Genomic DNA, 16,105 nt, shown 5'->3' with positions numbered 1-16,105 from the left:
CCTAAGGAATACAATATACAATCATTCAAATCCAATGTGAAAAAGTACCTTCTTTCCCAATCTCAATCCATTTAGAGAAAAGAGAAATATTTGTATAAAGAATTCTATTAAATGTAACAGGAAATACAATAAGAATTACTTTACTTTTATTATACTTTTATTAGATTCAGATAAAAGAAAGAGAAAGACAACAATTACCATACCTCCTAATAAAAGCTGAGCAGTTCCCTGAGCAGACTCAACATCATTAAACACAAAACACTGATACATTCCACTGTCCTCTCTCTGCACAGCAGTTAGAGAGAGAACAGCACGAAATGCCACCTGAATTCTCACTCCATCTTCAAACAAAGGATTGCCATCTTTCATCCACAATATGCTTGTTACAGGATGTCCAGTGTATGAGCAATTAAATTTTGCTGGCCTTCCAACATCTATAGTTTGTTGCTGGGGCTGTACATGGGCAGAGAGGTGAGCTGAAATAAATCAAATATATTAATATTTGAAATTTTGACTTCATGAATGTAAAGTGTTATTAATTATTGACACCTAGTTTAGTTTTGTTTTTTCTCAAATCTTAAAAAATGTAAATGATGACTAGCTATTCATAAGAAGACATGAAGGTATACAGAACTCTGGTTAATAACACTTATTTGTAAAAAATCTACTACTACGCTTTAAAATTTCATCAAATACAATTTGTCTTGTTTAGAGCTGTGCTTTAAGATTCTGGTCATGGTACCAGTTTGCAAGATTCAAATGGCTGAGTGGATAACATCTCCACTCGGTAACTGATAGAATGTGGGTGTAGATGGTGCTAGATGAATTTCATCAGCAGTGTGAAATTATTACACTGCTTCGATAATGGAGGTCTGAAGTATCTCGATTAAAAAAAAAAGTTCTATGTTTGGTCTCTTGAGCAGGATAGCTAGATTATCTAACTCTAATTAATCTATACTACTGAATGTACTAGATTCACATTAAATGAATATAGATTTTGAATCATGCATGGATGATGAGATTATTATAAAAAACATGACATTTGTGAAAATTTTTATTGCAGTACATAGCAATTCTTTGAATTAAGTATGCAGGGAGTATATGTAGAGGTTTTATAAAATAGAATAGAAAGGCTTTATAAAATCACAGAATATGTTATTATCATAATATTTATATAGTAATGATATTATACAAATATGTGATTAAATAAACTGACAGTGTGGACTAGGGAGAATGATTGTCAGTTTAATGTGGCAAAGTGTAAGGTTATGTGCAATGAAGAAATTACCAGCTGTGTACTATACTGATGGAAGTGGACTGCAGAAAATTAATGAGAAGGTCAAGAGAATATTCACTAAATCAATTTTTCCTTGATTGAGATGTATAAGTTGGCAAGAAATTGTTACCATATTAATATGGAGGAGAGTTTCATAAGGTGGAAAGTGAAAGAGAGAGAGGCCATCCCTCAAAGATGTATTAAGAGTATCAGCAAGGAAGCAGATTCCTTGCATGGTAAATGAAATGTATTGTTTGAGAGTGTGGACCTCCTGTGATGAGTCTTTTGACTCTATGAAGGTCTGTTAATAATAATTTTAAGAGTGTATGTGACTAATAGTGCTTATAGTTATTATTGCAACAGAGCAATTCTGAAATTGAAACTAATTTCTTTAGTGTATAGAGGATATTTTTAGATTTTATGCTGCACAAAAATACTGAAGAAAAGTGTTAATAATATGGTTTAGTGAAGTTATAAGAAGCTATTATCCTCTAGACAAAGGCATATGTTTGACACCAGTATCAACAAAGAGAGAAGTAAAGAACCCATATGTAACCACTGCAGTCTGTATGGCATCATGCAGTATAAGCCATGCAGTATCTGCTTGACTAGAAATGGTAGAAGGCAAGAAAATAACAGCTGGGAACAGATAGCACAGAGAAGCAGGAGAAATTTGATACTTTTATTAGTACTATATGGGTGCCCTTCACAGTGTCCATAGGCTCATTGCAGGAGGCCTGCACTAACCATCATTCACACAGTAGCTGTTATACTTCACCTCGAACTTGTTCACTGACAAAGTGCTCACAAATGACTCAAGCAACCCATTCCAATTACTCACAATTCTCCAAGAAAATTATCTAGTCTTTGAGCCTCACTAACCACACTATTACTCAATTTCCAGGGAATAATCTTTAGTCTTCATCAACACTATTCAAGTATTGAAAAATTTCCTCTGTATCTATTCTATAAAATCCTTTAAGTAACTTACATGGCTCTATCATTTCCCCCTTTCCTCCTATCAACCAATTTTTATAATCCACAAATCCTCAATCATAGAGCATTCCATAGTCCTGCTGCCATCTTGTTCATTCACCTCTGAATTCTCTCCACTTTTTCCACATCCCCAAGAAACCTGGATAACCAGATCAGGACACATAGTCCAGATAGGTCATATGAACGCCTTATGAAGAACAATAATAACCTCCTTATCACTGCTTGTCAAGTTTGTTCTTCAAGTAACCAGGTAACCCCCATCCCACATCATTTTCCTTTTGTGGAAAATGGAATGGGATGGAATTTCAACTTGGCTGCTTGGAAACCTAATCAATGCTTTGATAGGGTGGTTAATCCAATCTATATAGTGTTTTATGGCTGTCAACTGTGTGTTCTTCTGGCACCATTTTTTCTGTTTTGCTAAATGAAAAACCTGAGTTTCCAGGTTAAATTCTGTTAATAATAGATCAATATGCGACTTTTTTTTTTTTTTTTTTTACAAAAACATTTATTATCATCATTATTATAATCATCAGACCTCCAAGGAATCAAAAGACTTATTATAGGAGGTCCTAATTTATACACATACATACCTCATCAAACCACATCTTAATCTTATTTATTGTTTTTATTGCACTGACCATGCTTTCATGCAATGCAAGCTTTCCATGCAAAAAATCTTCTCCTCACTCCCCTGATCACACCCTCCTTATTACAGTTTCCAGGCATAGCCTCTTGTTTTAATACTGTATTCTCCCCATTCTATGAAAAATGTCTTCATTATAATTATGTAAATAGTTGTTAATTAATGTTTCAATCATATCCTCCCCTCTCTTTCCATACATGAGGCTCTGCAAGCACTTCCTCAATATTTCTCAACCAACATTCCAGAGACAAGAAACTACTTTAGTTAGTCATCTCTGGACCTTTTCCAATACATCCGTCGAAAACCAGGTAACCAGATACACTTACAATAATCCATAGCAGGTGCACAAATCACTGAAGACTTACACTGTTTTTACCACTGTTATGTGTATATGAAGAGATTAACATGTCTATTCTTTGTCAGTGAGGACACTTATTTGACTTGAATATATATATCCACTCATCCATGCCAATGACTGGTGAGAACATTAAAAAAAAAATGTATGCACATCATCATTATCATCATCATCAAATTCCTGCCATGTACCCTCAAGGGGTGTACAGGATATGACAGTACTACATGAAAAAATTACATCATTACTAACTTCCTATCTACAATTTTCCTCCAAATCAGTCTGTTACTTGTCAAGACTCCAACATTATCAGATCTTTATTTCTATCATCTAAGGCACTTTGTACCGTATCAATCCACCTATATCTTGGTCTTCCTCTGGGTCGTTTTCCTGCCATCCTGTCAGAGAACACTTGTTTTGCTAATCTTTCCTCTCCCATTCAATTTAAGTGACCATACCATCTGAGATTAGCTCTGCTAACGCATTCCTGGATGCTGACAATGTCAAGTTCTTTCCTAATATCCTCATTTTTAATACGATATTGCCATTGATGCCATCTGTTCACGCCTCTAATCTTTCTCAGGATTCTCATATCTGCGGTCTCTAGTCTTTGGTCAAGTGTTTTACTTCTGACCCAGCTCTCAGATCCATAAGTTAAAATTGGTTTGAACACAGTCTTGTATACAGCTAGTTTAGTGTTCCGACTAATTTCTTTCTTATTCCATATGAATTTATTCAATTGACTTCCCACGATACCAGCTTTGCTGATTCTGTTGTCTATTTCTATATTTAGTTTACCATCTTCAGTAAAAATTGTGCCTAAGTAGCTGAAATGTTTTACTTGTTCCATGGGTTCTCCATTCACAACACAGTTGACATTTTCAATGATTCTGCCTATTTTCATTGTCTTTGTCTTTTTATTGCTGACCTTCATACCATATCTATTACAACAGCTATTCAATTTAGTCAGAGAATCTTGCAGAGTTGTAGCGGATTTATTTAGAAGTATAACATCATCCGCATAAAGCAAAGAGCTGACATTAACATCTCCAATTTTGATATCAGGTTTAATACCACATTCCTTCATAATGTGATTCATATAGATAATGAATAACAGAGGGGATAATGTACATCCTTGTCTCACACCAGATTTAACATTAAACCATCTTCCTGTACTTCCTTCAATTCTAACTGCTGACTCACAACTCAAATAAAGACTAAGTATTGCTTGATATAATGCCCCATTGACACCATATAACTGCAGCGTATTGAATAGCTTCTCTCTTGGCACCTTGTCATATGCCTTTTCCAAATCGACAAAACTTAAATACAGATCTTTGTTATATTCCCATGCTTTCTCGACTATTTGTCGTAAAGTGAAGATCTGATCCTGACAGCCTCTATTTGGCCTGAATCCAGCTTGTTCTTCACCAAGCTTTTCTTCCACAATTCTTCTCAACCATTTCTCAAGTATGCTTGCATAGATCTTGCCAGGAACACTCAGTAGGGAAATACCTCTGTAATTCTCACATTCAGTTTTATTTCCCTTTTTATATATGGGTACTATGAGAGCTCTACTCCAATCATCGGGAATTCGTCCCTCTGTCCAGGCTTTCTGAACCATGCAGTGCAGCCACTGTAAGACTCTTATACCACCATACTTCAGCATTTCTGGTCGAATATCATCTACTCCTGCTGCCTTTCCACATTTCAAGCCTTTGATGGCTTTTTCTACTTCAAGTATGGATATGTATTCCTGATTGCATGCCTGGTCAGTGTTGTTTATCACTGTGCTGTCATCACTGCTTGTTTCATTTAGCAGTTTTTCAAAGTAATTGTATGCACTTACTCTTGAAACTAACAGCAACCATCAATGAAATGAGAAAATAAAGGCTGATTAGCTATGTTTCTGCTTATAAAGTTATTATTATTATTATTACCCCAAGACCTCAAGGAGTCAAAGACTCATCTGGGTGGTCTTTTTATCACACACACACACACACACACACACATCTCATCATACCGTGTCTTAAACACGGTATGATGAGATGAGACACACTCAAACACACTTTCTTCTGAAAGTGTGTTTGAGTGTGTCTTAAACACACTCAAACATCACACTCTCAGGCAAGGCATTCCAATCATTCACAACTCTGCACGAAAAAAAACCTGCCTCTCACTCTCCTACTCACCCCCTCTTTATGCAGTTTCCAGGGATGACCTCTGGTTCTCCCCTGATCTCCCACTATTCTCTGTAGAACTTCTCCAGCATTGATCCTATAACAACCCTTTACCAACTTATAGGGCTCTATCATATCTCCCCTCTTCCTCCTGTCCACCAGACTCTGCAAATCACGTCTTCTCAATCTTCCTTCATACTCGACATTCCAGAGGTCAGAACCTACCTTAGTCACCTCTGGACCCTTTACAACATCCTTCTGAAAACCCAGTGACCAAATCTGGGCAAAACAGTCCATGTGTGGCCTAATCAAAGCCTTATACAATGGAACAAGAATCTCCCTACTTCTACATGTTAGTGTCCTCTGCATCATTCCCGGAAGCCTTTGTGTTGTCTTCACAATTTTGGCGATGTGTCCTGTCCCCTAAATTTTAGATCCTTATCCACTATCACCTCCAAATCTCTTATTTCCTCTACCTCCAACAATATATTCTCACCAAGCATAAATGCTGCATCAAATCTTTGTTTTCCAAATTTTAAAACCTTACATTTTGCAACATTGAACTCACATACCCATTTCTGTGCCCAATCACTCAATTTATTCAAGTCTTCTTGTAAGGCGACAACATCTTCACTACTCTTTATGGTTCGTCCCAACTTTGTATCATCCGCAAACAACTGAATATCTCCATTCAAATCTTCGCCAATATCATTAATATACAAGTTAAACAGTAATGGCCCTAAAACAGACCCCTGAGGATTTCCACTAGTGACTTTCCTCTTCCTGGCTATCGCATTCCATCTGCATCACATCTTTGTTTTCCAAATTTTAAAACCTTACATTTCGCAACACTGAACTCGCATCCCCATTTCCGTGCCCAATCACTCAATTTATTCAAGTGTTCTTGTAAGGCAACAACATCTTCACTACTCTTAATGGTTTGTCCCAACTTTGCATCATCTGCAAACAACTGAATATCTCCATCCAAATCTTCGTCAATATCATTAATATACAAGTTAAACAGTAATGGTCCTAAAACAGACCCCTGAGGCCCTCCACTAGTGATTTTCCTTTTCCTGGATATCGCACCCCCATACACAACTTGTTGATACCTATCAGATAGCCAGTCTCCAATCCAATATACTAATCTAATATCCAACCCCATCTGCTCTAGTTTGACTGTCAACTTATCATGAGGTACTCTATCAAAAGCCTTTGCGAAATCCAAGTATATTACTGTGTATCCTTTTCCTCTGTCCGAGGAAGCAGTCACTTTATTGTAATAAGTAAGTAGATTACTAAAACACGACCTCCCTTTAGCAAATCCATGCTGTCCATCAAAGATTATACCATTGTTGTCAACCCAACTCTGGATTCTAGTTCTCACAAGCTTCTCCAACAACTTAACCACAACACCCGACACACAGATAGGCCTATAGTTTGATGCTTGAGTTCGATCACCTCCTTTATGAAGTGGCACAATCTTGCCCTCCTTCCACTCTTTAGGGACTTGACCAAGTGCAAGACTCGTATTAAAAAAATATGTCAAAGTAGGTGTCAACTCCCTGGCACATTCCTTCAGAATATGCGGTGATATATTATCAAAGTCCCACATCCTTATTTACATCTAGTTTACTCAACTCCCCAAACACCTCTTGCTCACTTACAGTCAGTATCTCCTCCCCATCATCAACTGCTCTCAATCTCTCCATGAAGTCACATTCACAAGATTGAAAGATCTTTATGAACTGCTCATTTAGTATCTCCACCACACATTCTGCAACAGCTGTCTTTATACCATTTTCTCCAATCAGTGTCATCCTTCCATAATCATTCTTTCTTTTGCTGGCTACATATCGAAAGAACTGCTAGGATTCTTTTTGGCTTCATTAGCTAACTGCTGTTCATACCTCTCTTTAGCTACTCTCACCAACCAAGTCAGCCTCCTTGCTTGGTTTTTGTAGACCTCATGAAATTGGTTACTTCCACTTCTCTTATGCTGCCTCCACAATGCCCCTTTTCTCTGTATTGCATGCTTAATCTCTTTTTTCATCCATCTCACACCTACCTTATTTAACCTTCTCACCCGTGGTATACATTTAGACATTGCGTCTACTAAATAGTTTTTGAAAATCCCCCAAGTTGCATTGATCTCTTTTCCAGCTAACTCCTCATTCCATGCTACACCTGCAAGCTGTCTCCTGAGCTCTTCATAATCACCCCCCCCCCCTTGTAGTTCCACATATACCCTTTTTTCACAGGGGTCCTTGCACTGCTGGCAACCACCCAGGTAATCACCTCATGGTCACTCTCACCAATTGGAGGATGATTTGACACCTCATTTATAATTACATCCTCTGATGAGATGACCAAATCCAAGACCCTTAATCCTCGTGTGCCCTCTGTTACATACTGTCTGAGGTAGTTATCCCTGAAATACTCAAGAAACTGATTTTCTTTACTTCCAGTTGCTATCCCATCATTCCAGTCTATATTGCCATAGTTAAAAGCATCCATAATGATTACCCTTTTCCTATTTGCTTGGCTAATTTGACTATACATTTCACTATCACCACCATCCACATTTCCTGGTCTATAACAACATCCCACCAAGTATTTGATTCCTTTCACCTCTATCTCACACCATACTGCCTCAAAACCACTGGACTATTTCCGTCTTGCATCTCTATTTTGTATGGACGTAACTCTTTCTCTATCATCAATAGCACTCTCCATCCCTTTTTATCCCTTTCTATCTTCACGAAAAACATCATACCCTTCCATCTCTATTCCTGTCAGGATGTCATCCTCTTCGAACCATGTCTCACTTATTCCGACAATCTTTGGGTGAACAGACGCAATTAGTGCAACCATTTCATCTGCCTTGTTTCTTATGCTTCTATCATTTGTAAACAAACACAACAGCTCATTTCACTACAGCTAGTTCCACTGATACAACTCACTCGATGTGATATGGGGCCATTTCCCTTTCTGCTTCTTCATTTTAGAACTCTTTTCAATTTCAACTGTTTCCTCTTGATCCCTGGTCATCCCATTCCTTTCCTGCCTACACATGCTCCTACCTCCTCTTGGAGCATCCACCTTTCTCACGCTGTCCAACCTGAGCCTCCCCTTTTCCCTGCTTCTCTTGCACACCCATTCTCTCATTTTCTATACTCATACCACTCACTTCCCCATTCATATCCACCTCTTCAATCTCTCCTGTCTTACTTTCCTGCTCTTCCACATCACTTCCCTCTCGATCTGATTCATTCTCTCTATTCACTTCTCTACCTTCCAGCAGCAGTCTCTCCAAGCGACTCACACCATAACCACTCAAATGTAGTCCATCGCTCCCATACAGCTCACTTCATCCCTCAAACTCATTCCACACATTAAAAACTGTACTCCCATCTCCTCACACATTTCAGCCAGCATATCATTCATAATCCTTGCGCTCTGCATAACATAACAATATAACATAACAACTTTACTTCAAATGTTTGTGCAAGATGGACTCTCAAAGAACTCAAGCAGAGGTAAAATTGCACATCTGTAGCTACCATTTGAGCTGATAAGATCACAAGGAAGATAATCTCTTCCTGAAGCATATTGTTATGAAACACTGATTCACTAGCATGAAGTAGACAAACAACAAAATGAAATTTTTCTTATATAAGATGTCATATATTTTCATTTTGAAAACACATGGCATCTGGTACAAGAAAAAACTCAAAATCAGAACTTTCATTAAGAAAAATTATGCTCACTTTGTTTCTGTGATTCACAGAGACCATTTCTTGAACATTATCCGGAAAATTATATAACTGTAGATAGTGCATATTACAGAGAATAATTCTTCTCAAAAAGGAATTGCAGTAAACAAAGATATACCCAGATGAGAAAAAAAGATTTACATTTAATAAATATACTGTGATTATACTCCCAAATGGTGCAAAGAGAGCACAGTAGTGGCTTAGAATTCTGCTAAGAAAACAGAGTTTAAAATTGTATTGTGTAGCATTAGTTATTTATTTTTGTGGCAATGCTTCATTTTTTCACACTGAATATAAGTATTGTTCTGTGGGGTTTGCTATCTTTAATTCTGTTAATTGTTTTTTGTTGGTTACCCACTGGTACTTAACATTTCAAAAATGGCATCCATAAGGAACTGCATGTCAGCACTACAGAAAGTTTCATTTTGAAGATCATGTTTTGTACTGGCTTTTCTAAGCAGATACATTGCAGAAATTGTTGTATGTATGTAACAAAAATATGAAATGTTTATTATTATTATTATTATTCATGCCTCCATGGAGTCAAAAGACTCATCGTGGGAGGTCCTACCTAAGAAATACAAAGCCTATCAAGACTCATCGAGGGAAGGTTCCCCCCCTGAGAAACACAAAGTCTATTATAACACTCCTTAAACTCATTGACCATTCTCGCTCTCACCACTACATCAGGCAATGCATTCCATGGTTCAACCACCCTCCATGCAAAGAACCCACTCCTCACCCTCTTGCAAACAGTTTCCTTTCGTAACTTCCAGGAATGGCCTCTTGTTATCACTCCTTCCTGCTGTTCAACTAAGTGAAAGAACTCCCCAGTGTCAACCCTGTAACCACCTCTCAACAGTTTAAGTCTCAATCATATCACCTCTCCTTCTTCTATCCACCAAACTCTGCAGACCACATTCCATCAGCCAATCCTCATGACTAACATGGTACAGTCCTGAAACCATCTTTGTTATCCACCTTTGTACCCTTTATAGCCTTTAGACATTTAAGAGGAAAGTATCAGAGCATGTGAGAAGTGCACTAACAGATGGAAATATTCCAAATATGAGAACAATGTTATCCAAGTAATCATAAAATGATTGAAAGGCCTTGATCAGGCCTCATATGGATTATTGTGCACAGATTTGGTCACTGGGTTTTCATGGTGATGAGGATACGTTAGTAAGGATACAGAGATGATTTCACAAAGGTGATCAGTGGTCTTTGGAATGTGGACTATGGGGGGAGATATGACTGAGACATGTCAGCTAGTCAGGGGTTGTTATCAGGTTGATATGGAATGGAAGAAATTTTTCATAGAATGGGAGAAGGGGGAGGGGTAGAACAAGAGACCATCCCTGGAAACTGTATAAGGAAGGTGTTAGCGAAGGTTCTTTACATGAGAGTGGTTGGTGAGTGCAATGCATTGCCTGAATGTGTTGTGAATGTAGACACAATGAATCAGTTTAAGGCAGATTGGATGTGCATTGTGTACAATAGTGTGTACTTCCCATGATGAGTCTCTGACTCCATGGAGGTCAGATGTTAATAATAATAATAATATATGTGGAATTAAGGTGGATGATAATGAGAAGGAGCTCTGTAGTCTTTTTCAAGAATGGAATGTAAGTAGATATAATGAAAATGAATAATGGACAAAAACATATATGAAATTAATTCTTTATTAATAGAATTTCTGCCTGTGTATCCTAAGTATCATCACAGGCATTAATGATGTGTATAATATATAAGCAAAAATTCTATTAATAAAGAATTCATTTTATGCAAGTTCTCTGTTCTTTGTATAATGAACGAATGCCCTCTGTTCCTTATACAAAGCATCAGTACCATGGGTTGAAGAGCTGTGTAGAAAAAAGACATTGATGGAGTATGGGTACTGAGTAGGAAGCAACTGACACAAGCAATGTATAACTGTACACTGAGAATTAGGTGAATAAATCAGAACACAGGTGTCACGAATAATAATAATAATAAAGAGTTGGAGTGAAATGGATGGATGGTGAAATCAGACAAACAGTGTAGTAGAATATAGGGAATGTACAAGGCAGCAGTGATCAGATGCATGCACAATATAAAATGCAGGCAAGAAAGGTGACCATGGTAAAAAAGTGCAGTATGAGACAAGAATGGTCACTCAGGACAAGATAATTCAGGGGAATTCTTCCATGTAGTGCTCAAGAAAAAGGGTAATTATGGAGGTGTGGCATTAATAGATGGTTATGGCAGCAGACCAGCCATGACAAAAAAAGGTAGCAGAATAATTATTTGATAAGCACTTTATCAGTGTATTTCATACTAGTGTAAATGATGCTTTGCAACACCGAGACAGAAGGCAAATAATAGTAGAATCAGAGGTCAAATCAGAGGTATAACAAATGTTGATTGGATTAGATGTTAATAAAACTGTGGGCATCAATACATATTTTAAGAAATGTACAAAAAAAGTAAGCTGTGCCCTCAATCTGGTTATTTAATAAGTCTTGCAGTGAAAAGGTTACTAAGGAGTGGAAAGGAGAGACAAAACAGTACCACTCCACAAACATGGTTCTAGGACAGAAGTTTCCAATTATAGACCATTCTTTACATCTACAGCTGTAGTTCAAGTTACATCTTCAGCTGTAGTACTGTAGAGAATGGTAAGGAATGGAATAATAATGGACTGGGTTGAAGAACATAATTATTATTATTATAAATTTAGTTTAATCCTTTATCCAAGTGTAAGCAAACAAAGTTTGTGCTTGAAAATATCTTCAGGACTGAGGTAAGGTAGTGCAACTCCGAGCAAAAGTGGATAAAGTTCTCATCACCCCTTGTCTCAGTATCTCCCATAATGCAAAGCACATCTCCTTGCGGACATGTATACTGCTATGCATTAAGGGAAGGGCCACTACTCAGACCGGTTACAACCTTTATTGAGGTCTCGGCAGTGGGAGGTAGACCCAAAAGTGGAGATACTAAGGAAGAAGCAATAGGAGAGGTCATATTTACCTATAGGAGTTGCCAACAGGTGTACCACCTTATTATTGAATTACTCTGGATTTAGAGAAAGATGTTTCACTTGGTTAGACTATAATAAATTTAGTTTAATCATTTATCCAAGTGTAAGCAAACAATCCTCAGTCCTGAAGATATTTTCAGGCGCAAATTTTGTTTGCTTACACTTGGATAAAGGATTAAACTAAATTTATTATAGTCTAACCAAGTGAAAAATAAACTTCCAACATAATTATTATTATTATTATTATGTAACACCTCAAGGGAGTCCAAGGACTCATTGAGGGAGGGGATCTACCTACAACTTTCCATCTCCACCAACCGCAACTACCTTCATCATCTACACCAACACCATCTGCTGCCGACCATCACCACTAGTATGTTCACAGACACAAACATCCATGCCCACAGAGGGATTCAAACCAACAGCCTTTCAGATAGAGAGCAGGTATGCTAACCACTCGGCCAACCAGGCCGAGTTTGTGAAGATAGGTCTTATTTTATAAACCTACTTGCTATTTATGATAAGGTGACAAATGTATTGGAAAAGGATATGGCCACTAGGTGGAGAGTGTAAAATGACAGTTGTCATATGGACTACAACAAGATTCACTCATTTCATATGGTGATTCAACAGCCAAGAGTCCCTTTTACAGGGAGGTATGCCACCTCAATCCCCTCCCCCCCTTTTTTTATCCAGGCTCAGGACCGGCATAGCTGACAATTCAGACCTATGGATGAAGGGATTGTCTTAAGAATTCCTGATTGTATCCATGTGTGTTCACGGTGGTGGTTTGCCTGCTTGTGGGATGAAAAATCCCAGATAAACTGGGGGGGGGGAACCCTGCTGTCCACGCTCAAGACCGGCTAACTTGGCTATGGCTGAGGAAGATCGTTAAGCTCCTCATGTCGTTGACGGGAATCAAACCTAGGACACTCTTTCCCCAGGCATATTGTGGAGGCAGCATAAGAGAAGTGGAAGTAACCAATTTCATGAGTTCTACAAAGACCAGGCAAGGAGAGTGACTTGGTTGGTGAGAGTAGCTAAAGAGAGGTATGAACAGCAGTTAGCTAATGAAGCTAAAAAGAATCCTAGGAAGTTCTTTCGATATGTAGCCAGCAAAAGAAAGAATGATTATGGAAGGATGACATTGATTGGAGGAAATGGTCTGTTGCAGAATGTGTGGTGGAGATACTTAATGAGCAGTTCATAAAGATCTTTCAATCTTGTGAATGTGACTTCATGGAGAGATTAAGAGCAGTTGATGATGGGGAGGAGAGACTGACTGTAAGTGAGCAAGAGGTGTTTGGGGAGTTGAGTAAACTAGATGTAAATAAGGCTGTGGGACTTGATAATATATCACCACGTATTCTGAAGGAATGTGCCAGAGAGTTGACACCTGCCTTGACATATTTTTTTAATACGAGTCTTGCACTTGGTCAAGTCCCTAAAGAGTGGAAGGAGGGCAAGATTGTGCCACTTCATAAAGGAGGTGATCGAACTCAAGCATCAAACTATAGGCCTATCTGTGTGTCGGGTGTTGTGGTTAAGTTGTTGGAGAAGCTTGTGAGAGCTAGAATCCAGAGTTGGGTTGACAACAATGGTATAATCTTTGATGGACAGCATGGATTTGCTAAAGGGAGGTCGTGTTTTAGTAATCTACTTACTTATTACAATAAAGTGACTGCTTCCTTGGACAGAGGAGAAGGATACACAGTAATATACTTGGATTTCGCAAAAGCTTTTGATAGAGTGCCTCATGATAAGTTGACAGTCAAACTAGAGCAGATGGGGTTGGATATTAGATTAGTGCATTGGATTGGAGACTGGCTATCTGATAGGTATCAACAAGTTGTGTATGGGGGTGCAATATCCAGGAAAAGGAAAGTCACTAGTGGAGTGCCTCAGGGATCTGTTTTAGGGCCATTACTATTTAACTTGTATATTAATGATATTGGCGAAGATTTGGATGGAGATATTCAGTTGTTTGCAGATGATGCAAAGTTGGGAAGAACCATAAAGAGTAGTGAAGATGTTGTGGCCTTGCAAGAAGACTTGAATAAATTGAGTGATTGGGCAAGCAAATGGGGGTATGAGTTCAATGTTGCAAAATGTAAGGTTTTAAAATTTGGAAAACAAAGATGGGATGCAGAATTTATGCTTGGTAAGAATATATTGTTGGAAGTAGAGGAAATAAGAGATCTGGGAGTGATAGTGGATAAGGATCTAAAATTTAGGGGTCACATCGCCAAAATTGTGAAGACAACACAAAGACTTCTGGGAATGATGAGGAGGACACTGACGTGTAGAAGTAGGGAGATTCTTGTTCCATTGTATAAGGCTTTGATTAGGCCACACATGGACTATTGTGCCCAGATTTGGTCACCTGGTTTTCAGAAGGATGAGGAGATGTTGGAAAGGGTCCAAAGGCGACTGACTAAGGTAGTTTCTGACCTCTGGAATGTCGAGTATGAGGAAAGATTGAAAAGATGTAATTTGCAGAGACTAGTGGAGAGAAGGAAGAGGGGAGATATGATAGAGACCTACAAGTTGGTAAGGGGTTGCTATAGGATCAATGGTGGAGAAGTTCTACAGCGAATAGTGGGAGATCAGGGGAGAACCAGAGGTCATCCCTGGAAACTGTATAAAGAGGGTGTGAGTAGGGGAGTGAGAGGCAGGTTTTTTTCGTGCAGAGTTGTGAATGATTGGAATGCCTTGCCTGAGAGTGTGGTGTCTGCAAGGAGTTTGAATGTGTTTAAGACCCGGTATGATGAGATGTGTGTGAGATAAAAGGACCTCCTAGATGAGTCTTTGACTCCATGAGGTCTTGTTTAATAATAATAATAATAATAATAATAATAATAATATGGTTGCAAAGTGCATAGCCACTAGGCTAACAGCGTGGAATGCAACAAGATAATTTAATTTTATATTTATTGTGTGTGTGTGTGTATATATATATATACAGGGTGTTCGGGATAGATTTGACAGTTCTAAAAAAAAAAAAAAAAAAAAATCAGCTAACGCCTTTTTTATTCCCGTATATACGGGAGTAGGCGAGGCCATTTAACCCTATCTAACTTTTGGAGACTGAGTGGGCAGTTCAATCTCCACTGGTACCCAATCAGAGACAGATGGCCCAAGCCTATCACTAATTAAGCGGTACGCAGTGAAGAGAGATGGCTCAAATGTGCCGCCATCTTGTGGTGACTAACCCTAACACAACATATTTAATGTCTGAAATAATGTGGGTTCTACGGTCGATTTTCTTGAGTTTACAGGACGAAAAACCCGAGTTTCCGGGAGGAAAAACCTGCTTGCCCGTGCCAGAGATCGACTAACTCGGGAACCGGTCGAAAAAAGGCTTAGAAAAATTTCCTCTAGTCGCCGACTAGACTCGAAACCAAGACTTCCTTCGTGCGGCCTAGCGCGATGGTGTGCAAACGCCACATCCACTGAGCTACACAGGCTCAAAATTTGACAGTTTCGTAAGGAAAAAGAAAATCTTCTTTGTATCTATTAAATTTAATGAATTGACAAAAAAACATTACAGGCAGAGTTAATTACAATACTATCAACAAGATTTACTCAAAATAACCACCATTAGCATCGATCACAGCTTCAATTCTGCTTCAGAACCTCGAACAAGCTGATGCTACAGTCTCCCTGGGAAGGGCCGCAAAAACTGTTTTAATTTTATCCATTAACTGGGCTTTTGTATTACTGGAAGTGCGATTGGTGTCTTTTTCAACTGCGCCCCATACAAAATAATCCATGGGGTTAAGGTCTGGGGAGTTTGGAGGCCAAACATTTGGACTGGTGAAGTCGTAGAAATTTTCAGACAACCATTTTTGACTTTT

The 16,105-nt window shown here is 38.4% G+C and overlaps 1 protein-coding gene across 1 annotated transcript in view; it reads right to left on the bottom strand.

The window, feature by feature from the left end:
* The window catches only part of LOC150093941 (cell adhesion molecule Dscam1-like), a 1,598,688-nt gene that overhangs the window by 1,464,184 nt on the left and 118,399 nt on the right, over positions 1–16,105 (bottom strand). The window contains exon 5 of the mRNA XM_090412925.1: positions 204–476. Within this exon, the coding sequence (XP_090269051.1) occupies positions 204–476 (273 nt within the window). The remainder of the gene's footprint in view (positions 1–203; positions 477–16,105) is intronic.

The sequence above is a fragment of the Typopeltis vanoorti genome, chromosome 23 (genome assembly GCF_054136105.1).
Source record: "Typopeltis vanoorti isolate ZY-2024b chromosome 23, IOZ_Tvanoo_1.0, whole genome shotgun sequence".
Taxonomy (NCBI): Eukaryota; Metazoa; Arthropoda; class Arachnida; order Uropygi; family Thelyphonidae; genus Typopeltis; species Typopeltis vanoorti.
Note: the sequence above shows the minus strand (reverse complement) of the source record. Positions and strands in the feature narration are given on the sequence as shown.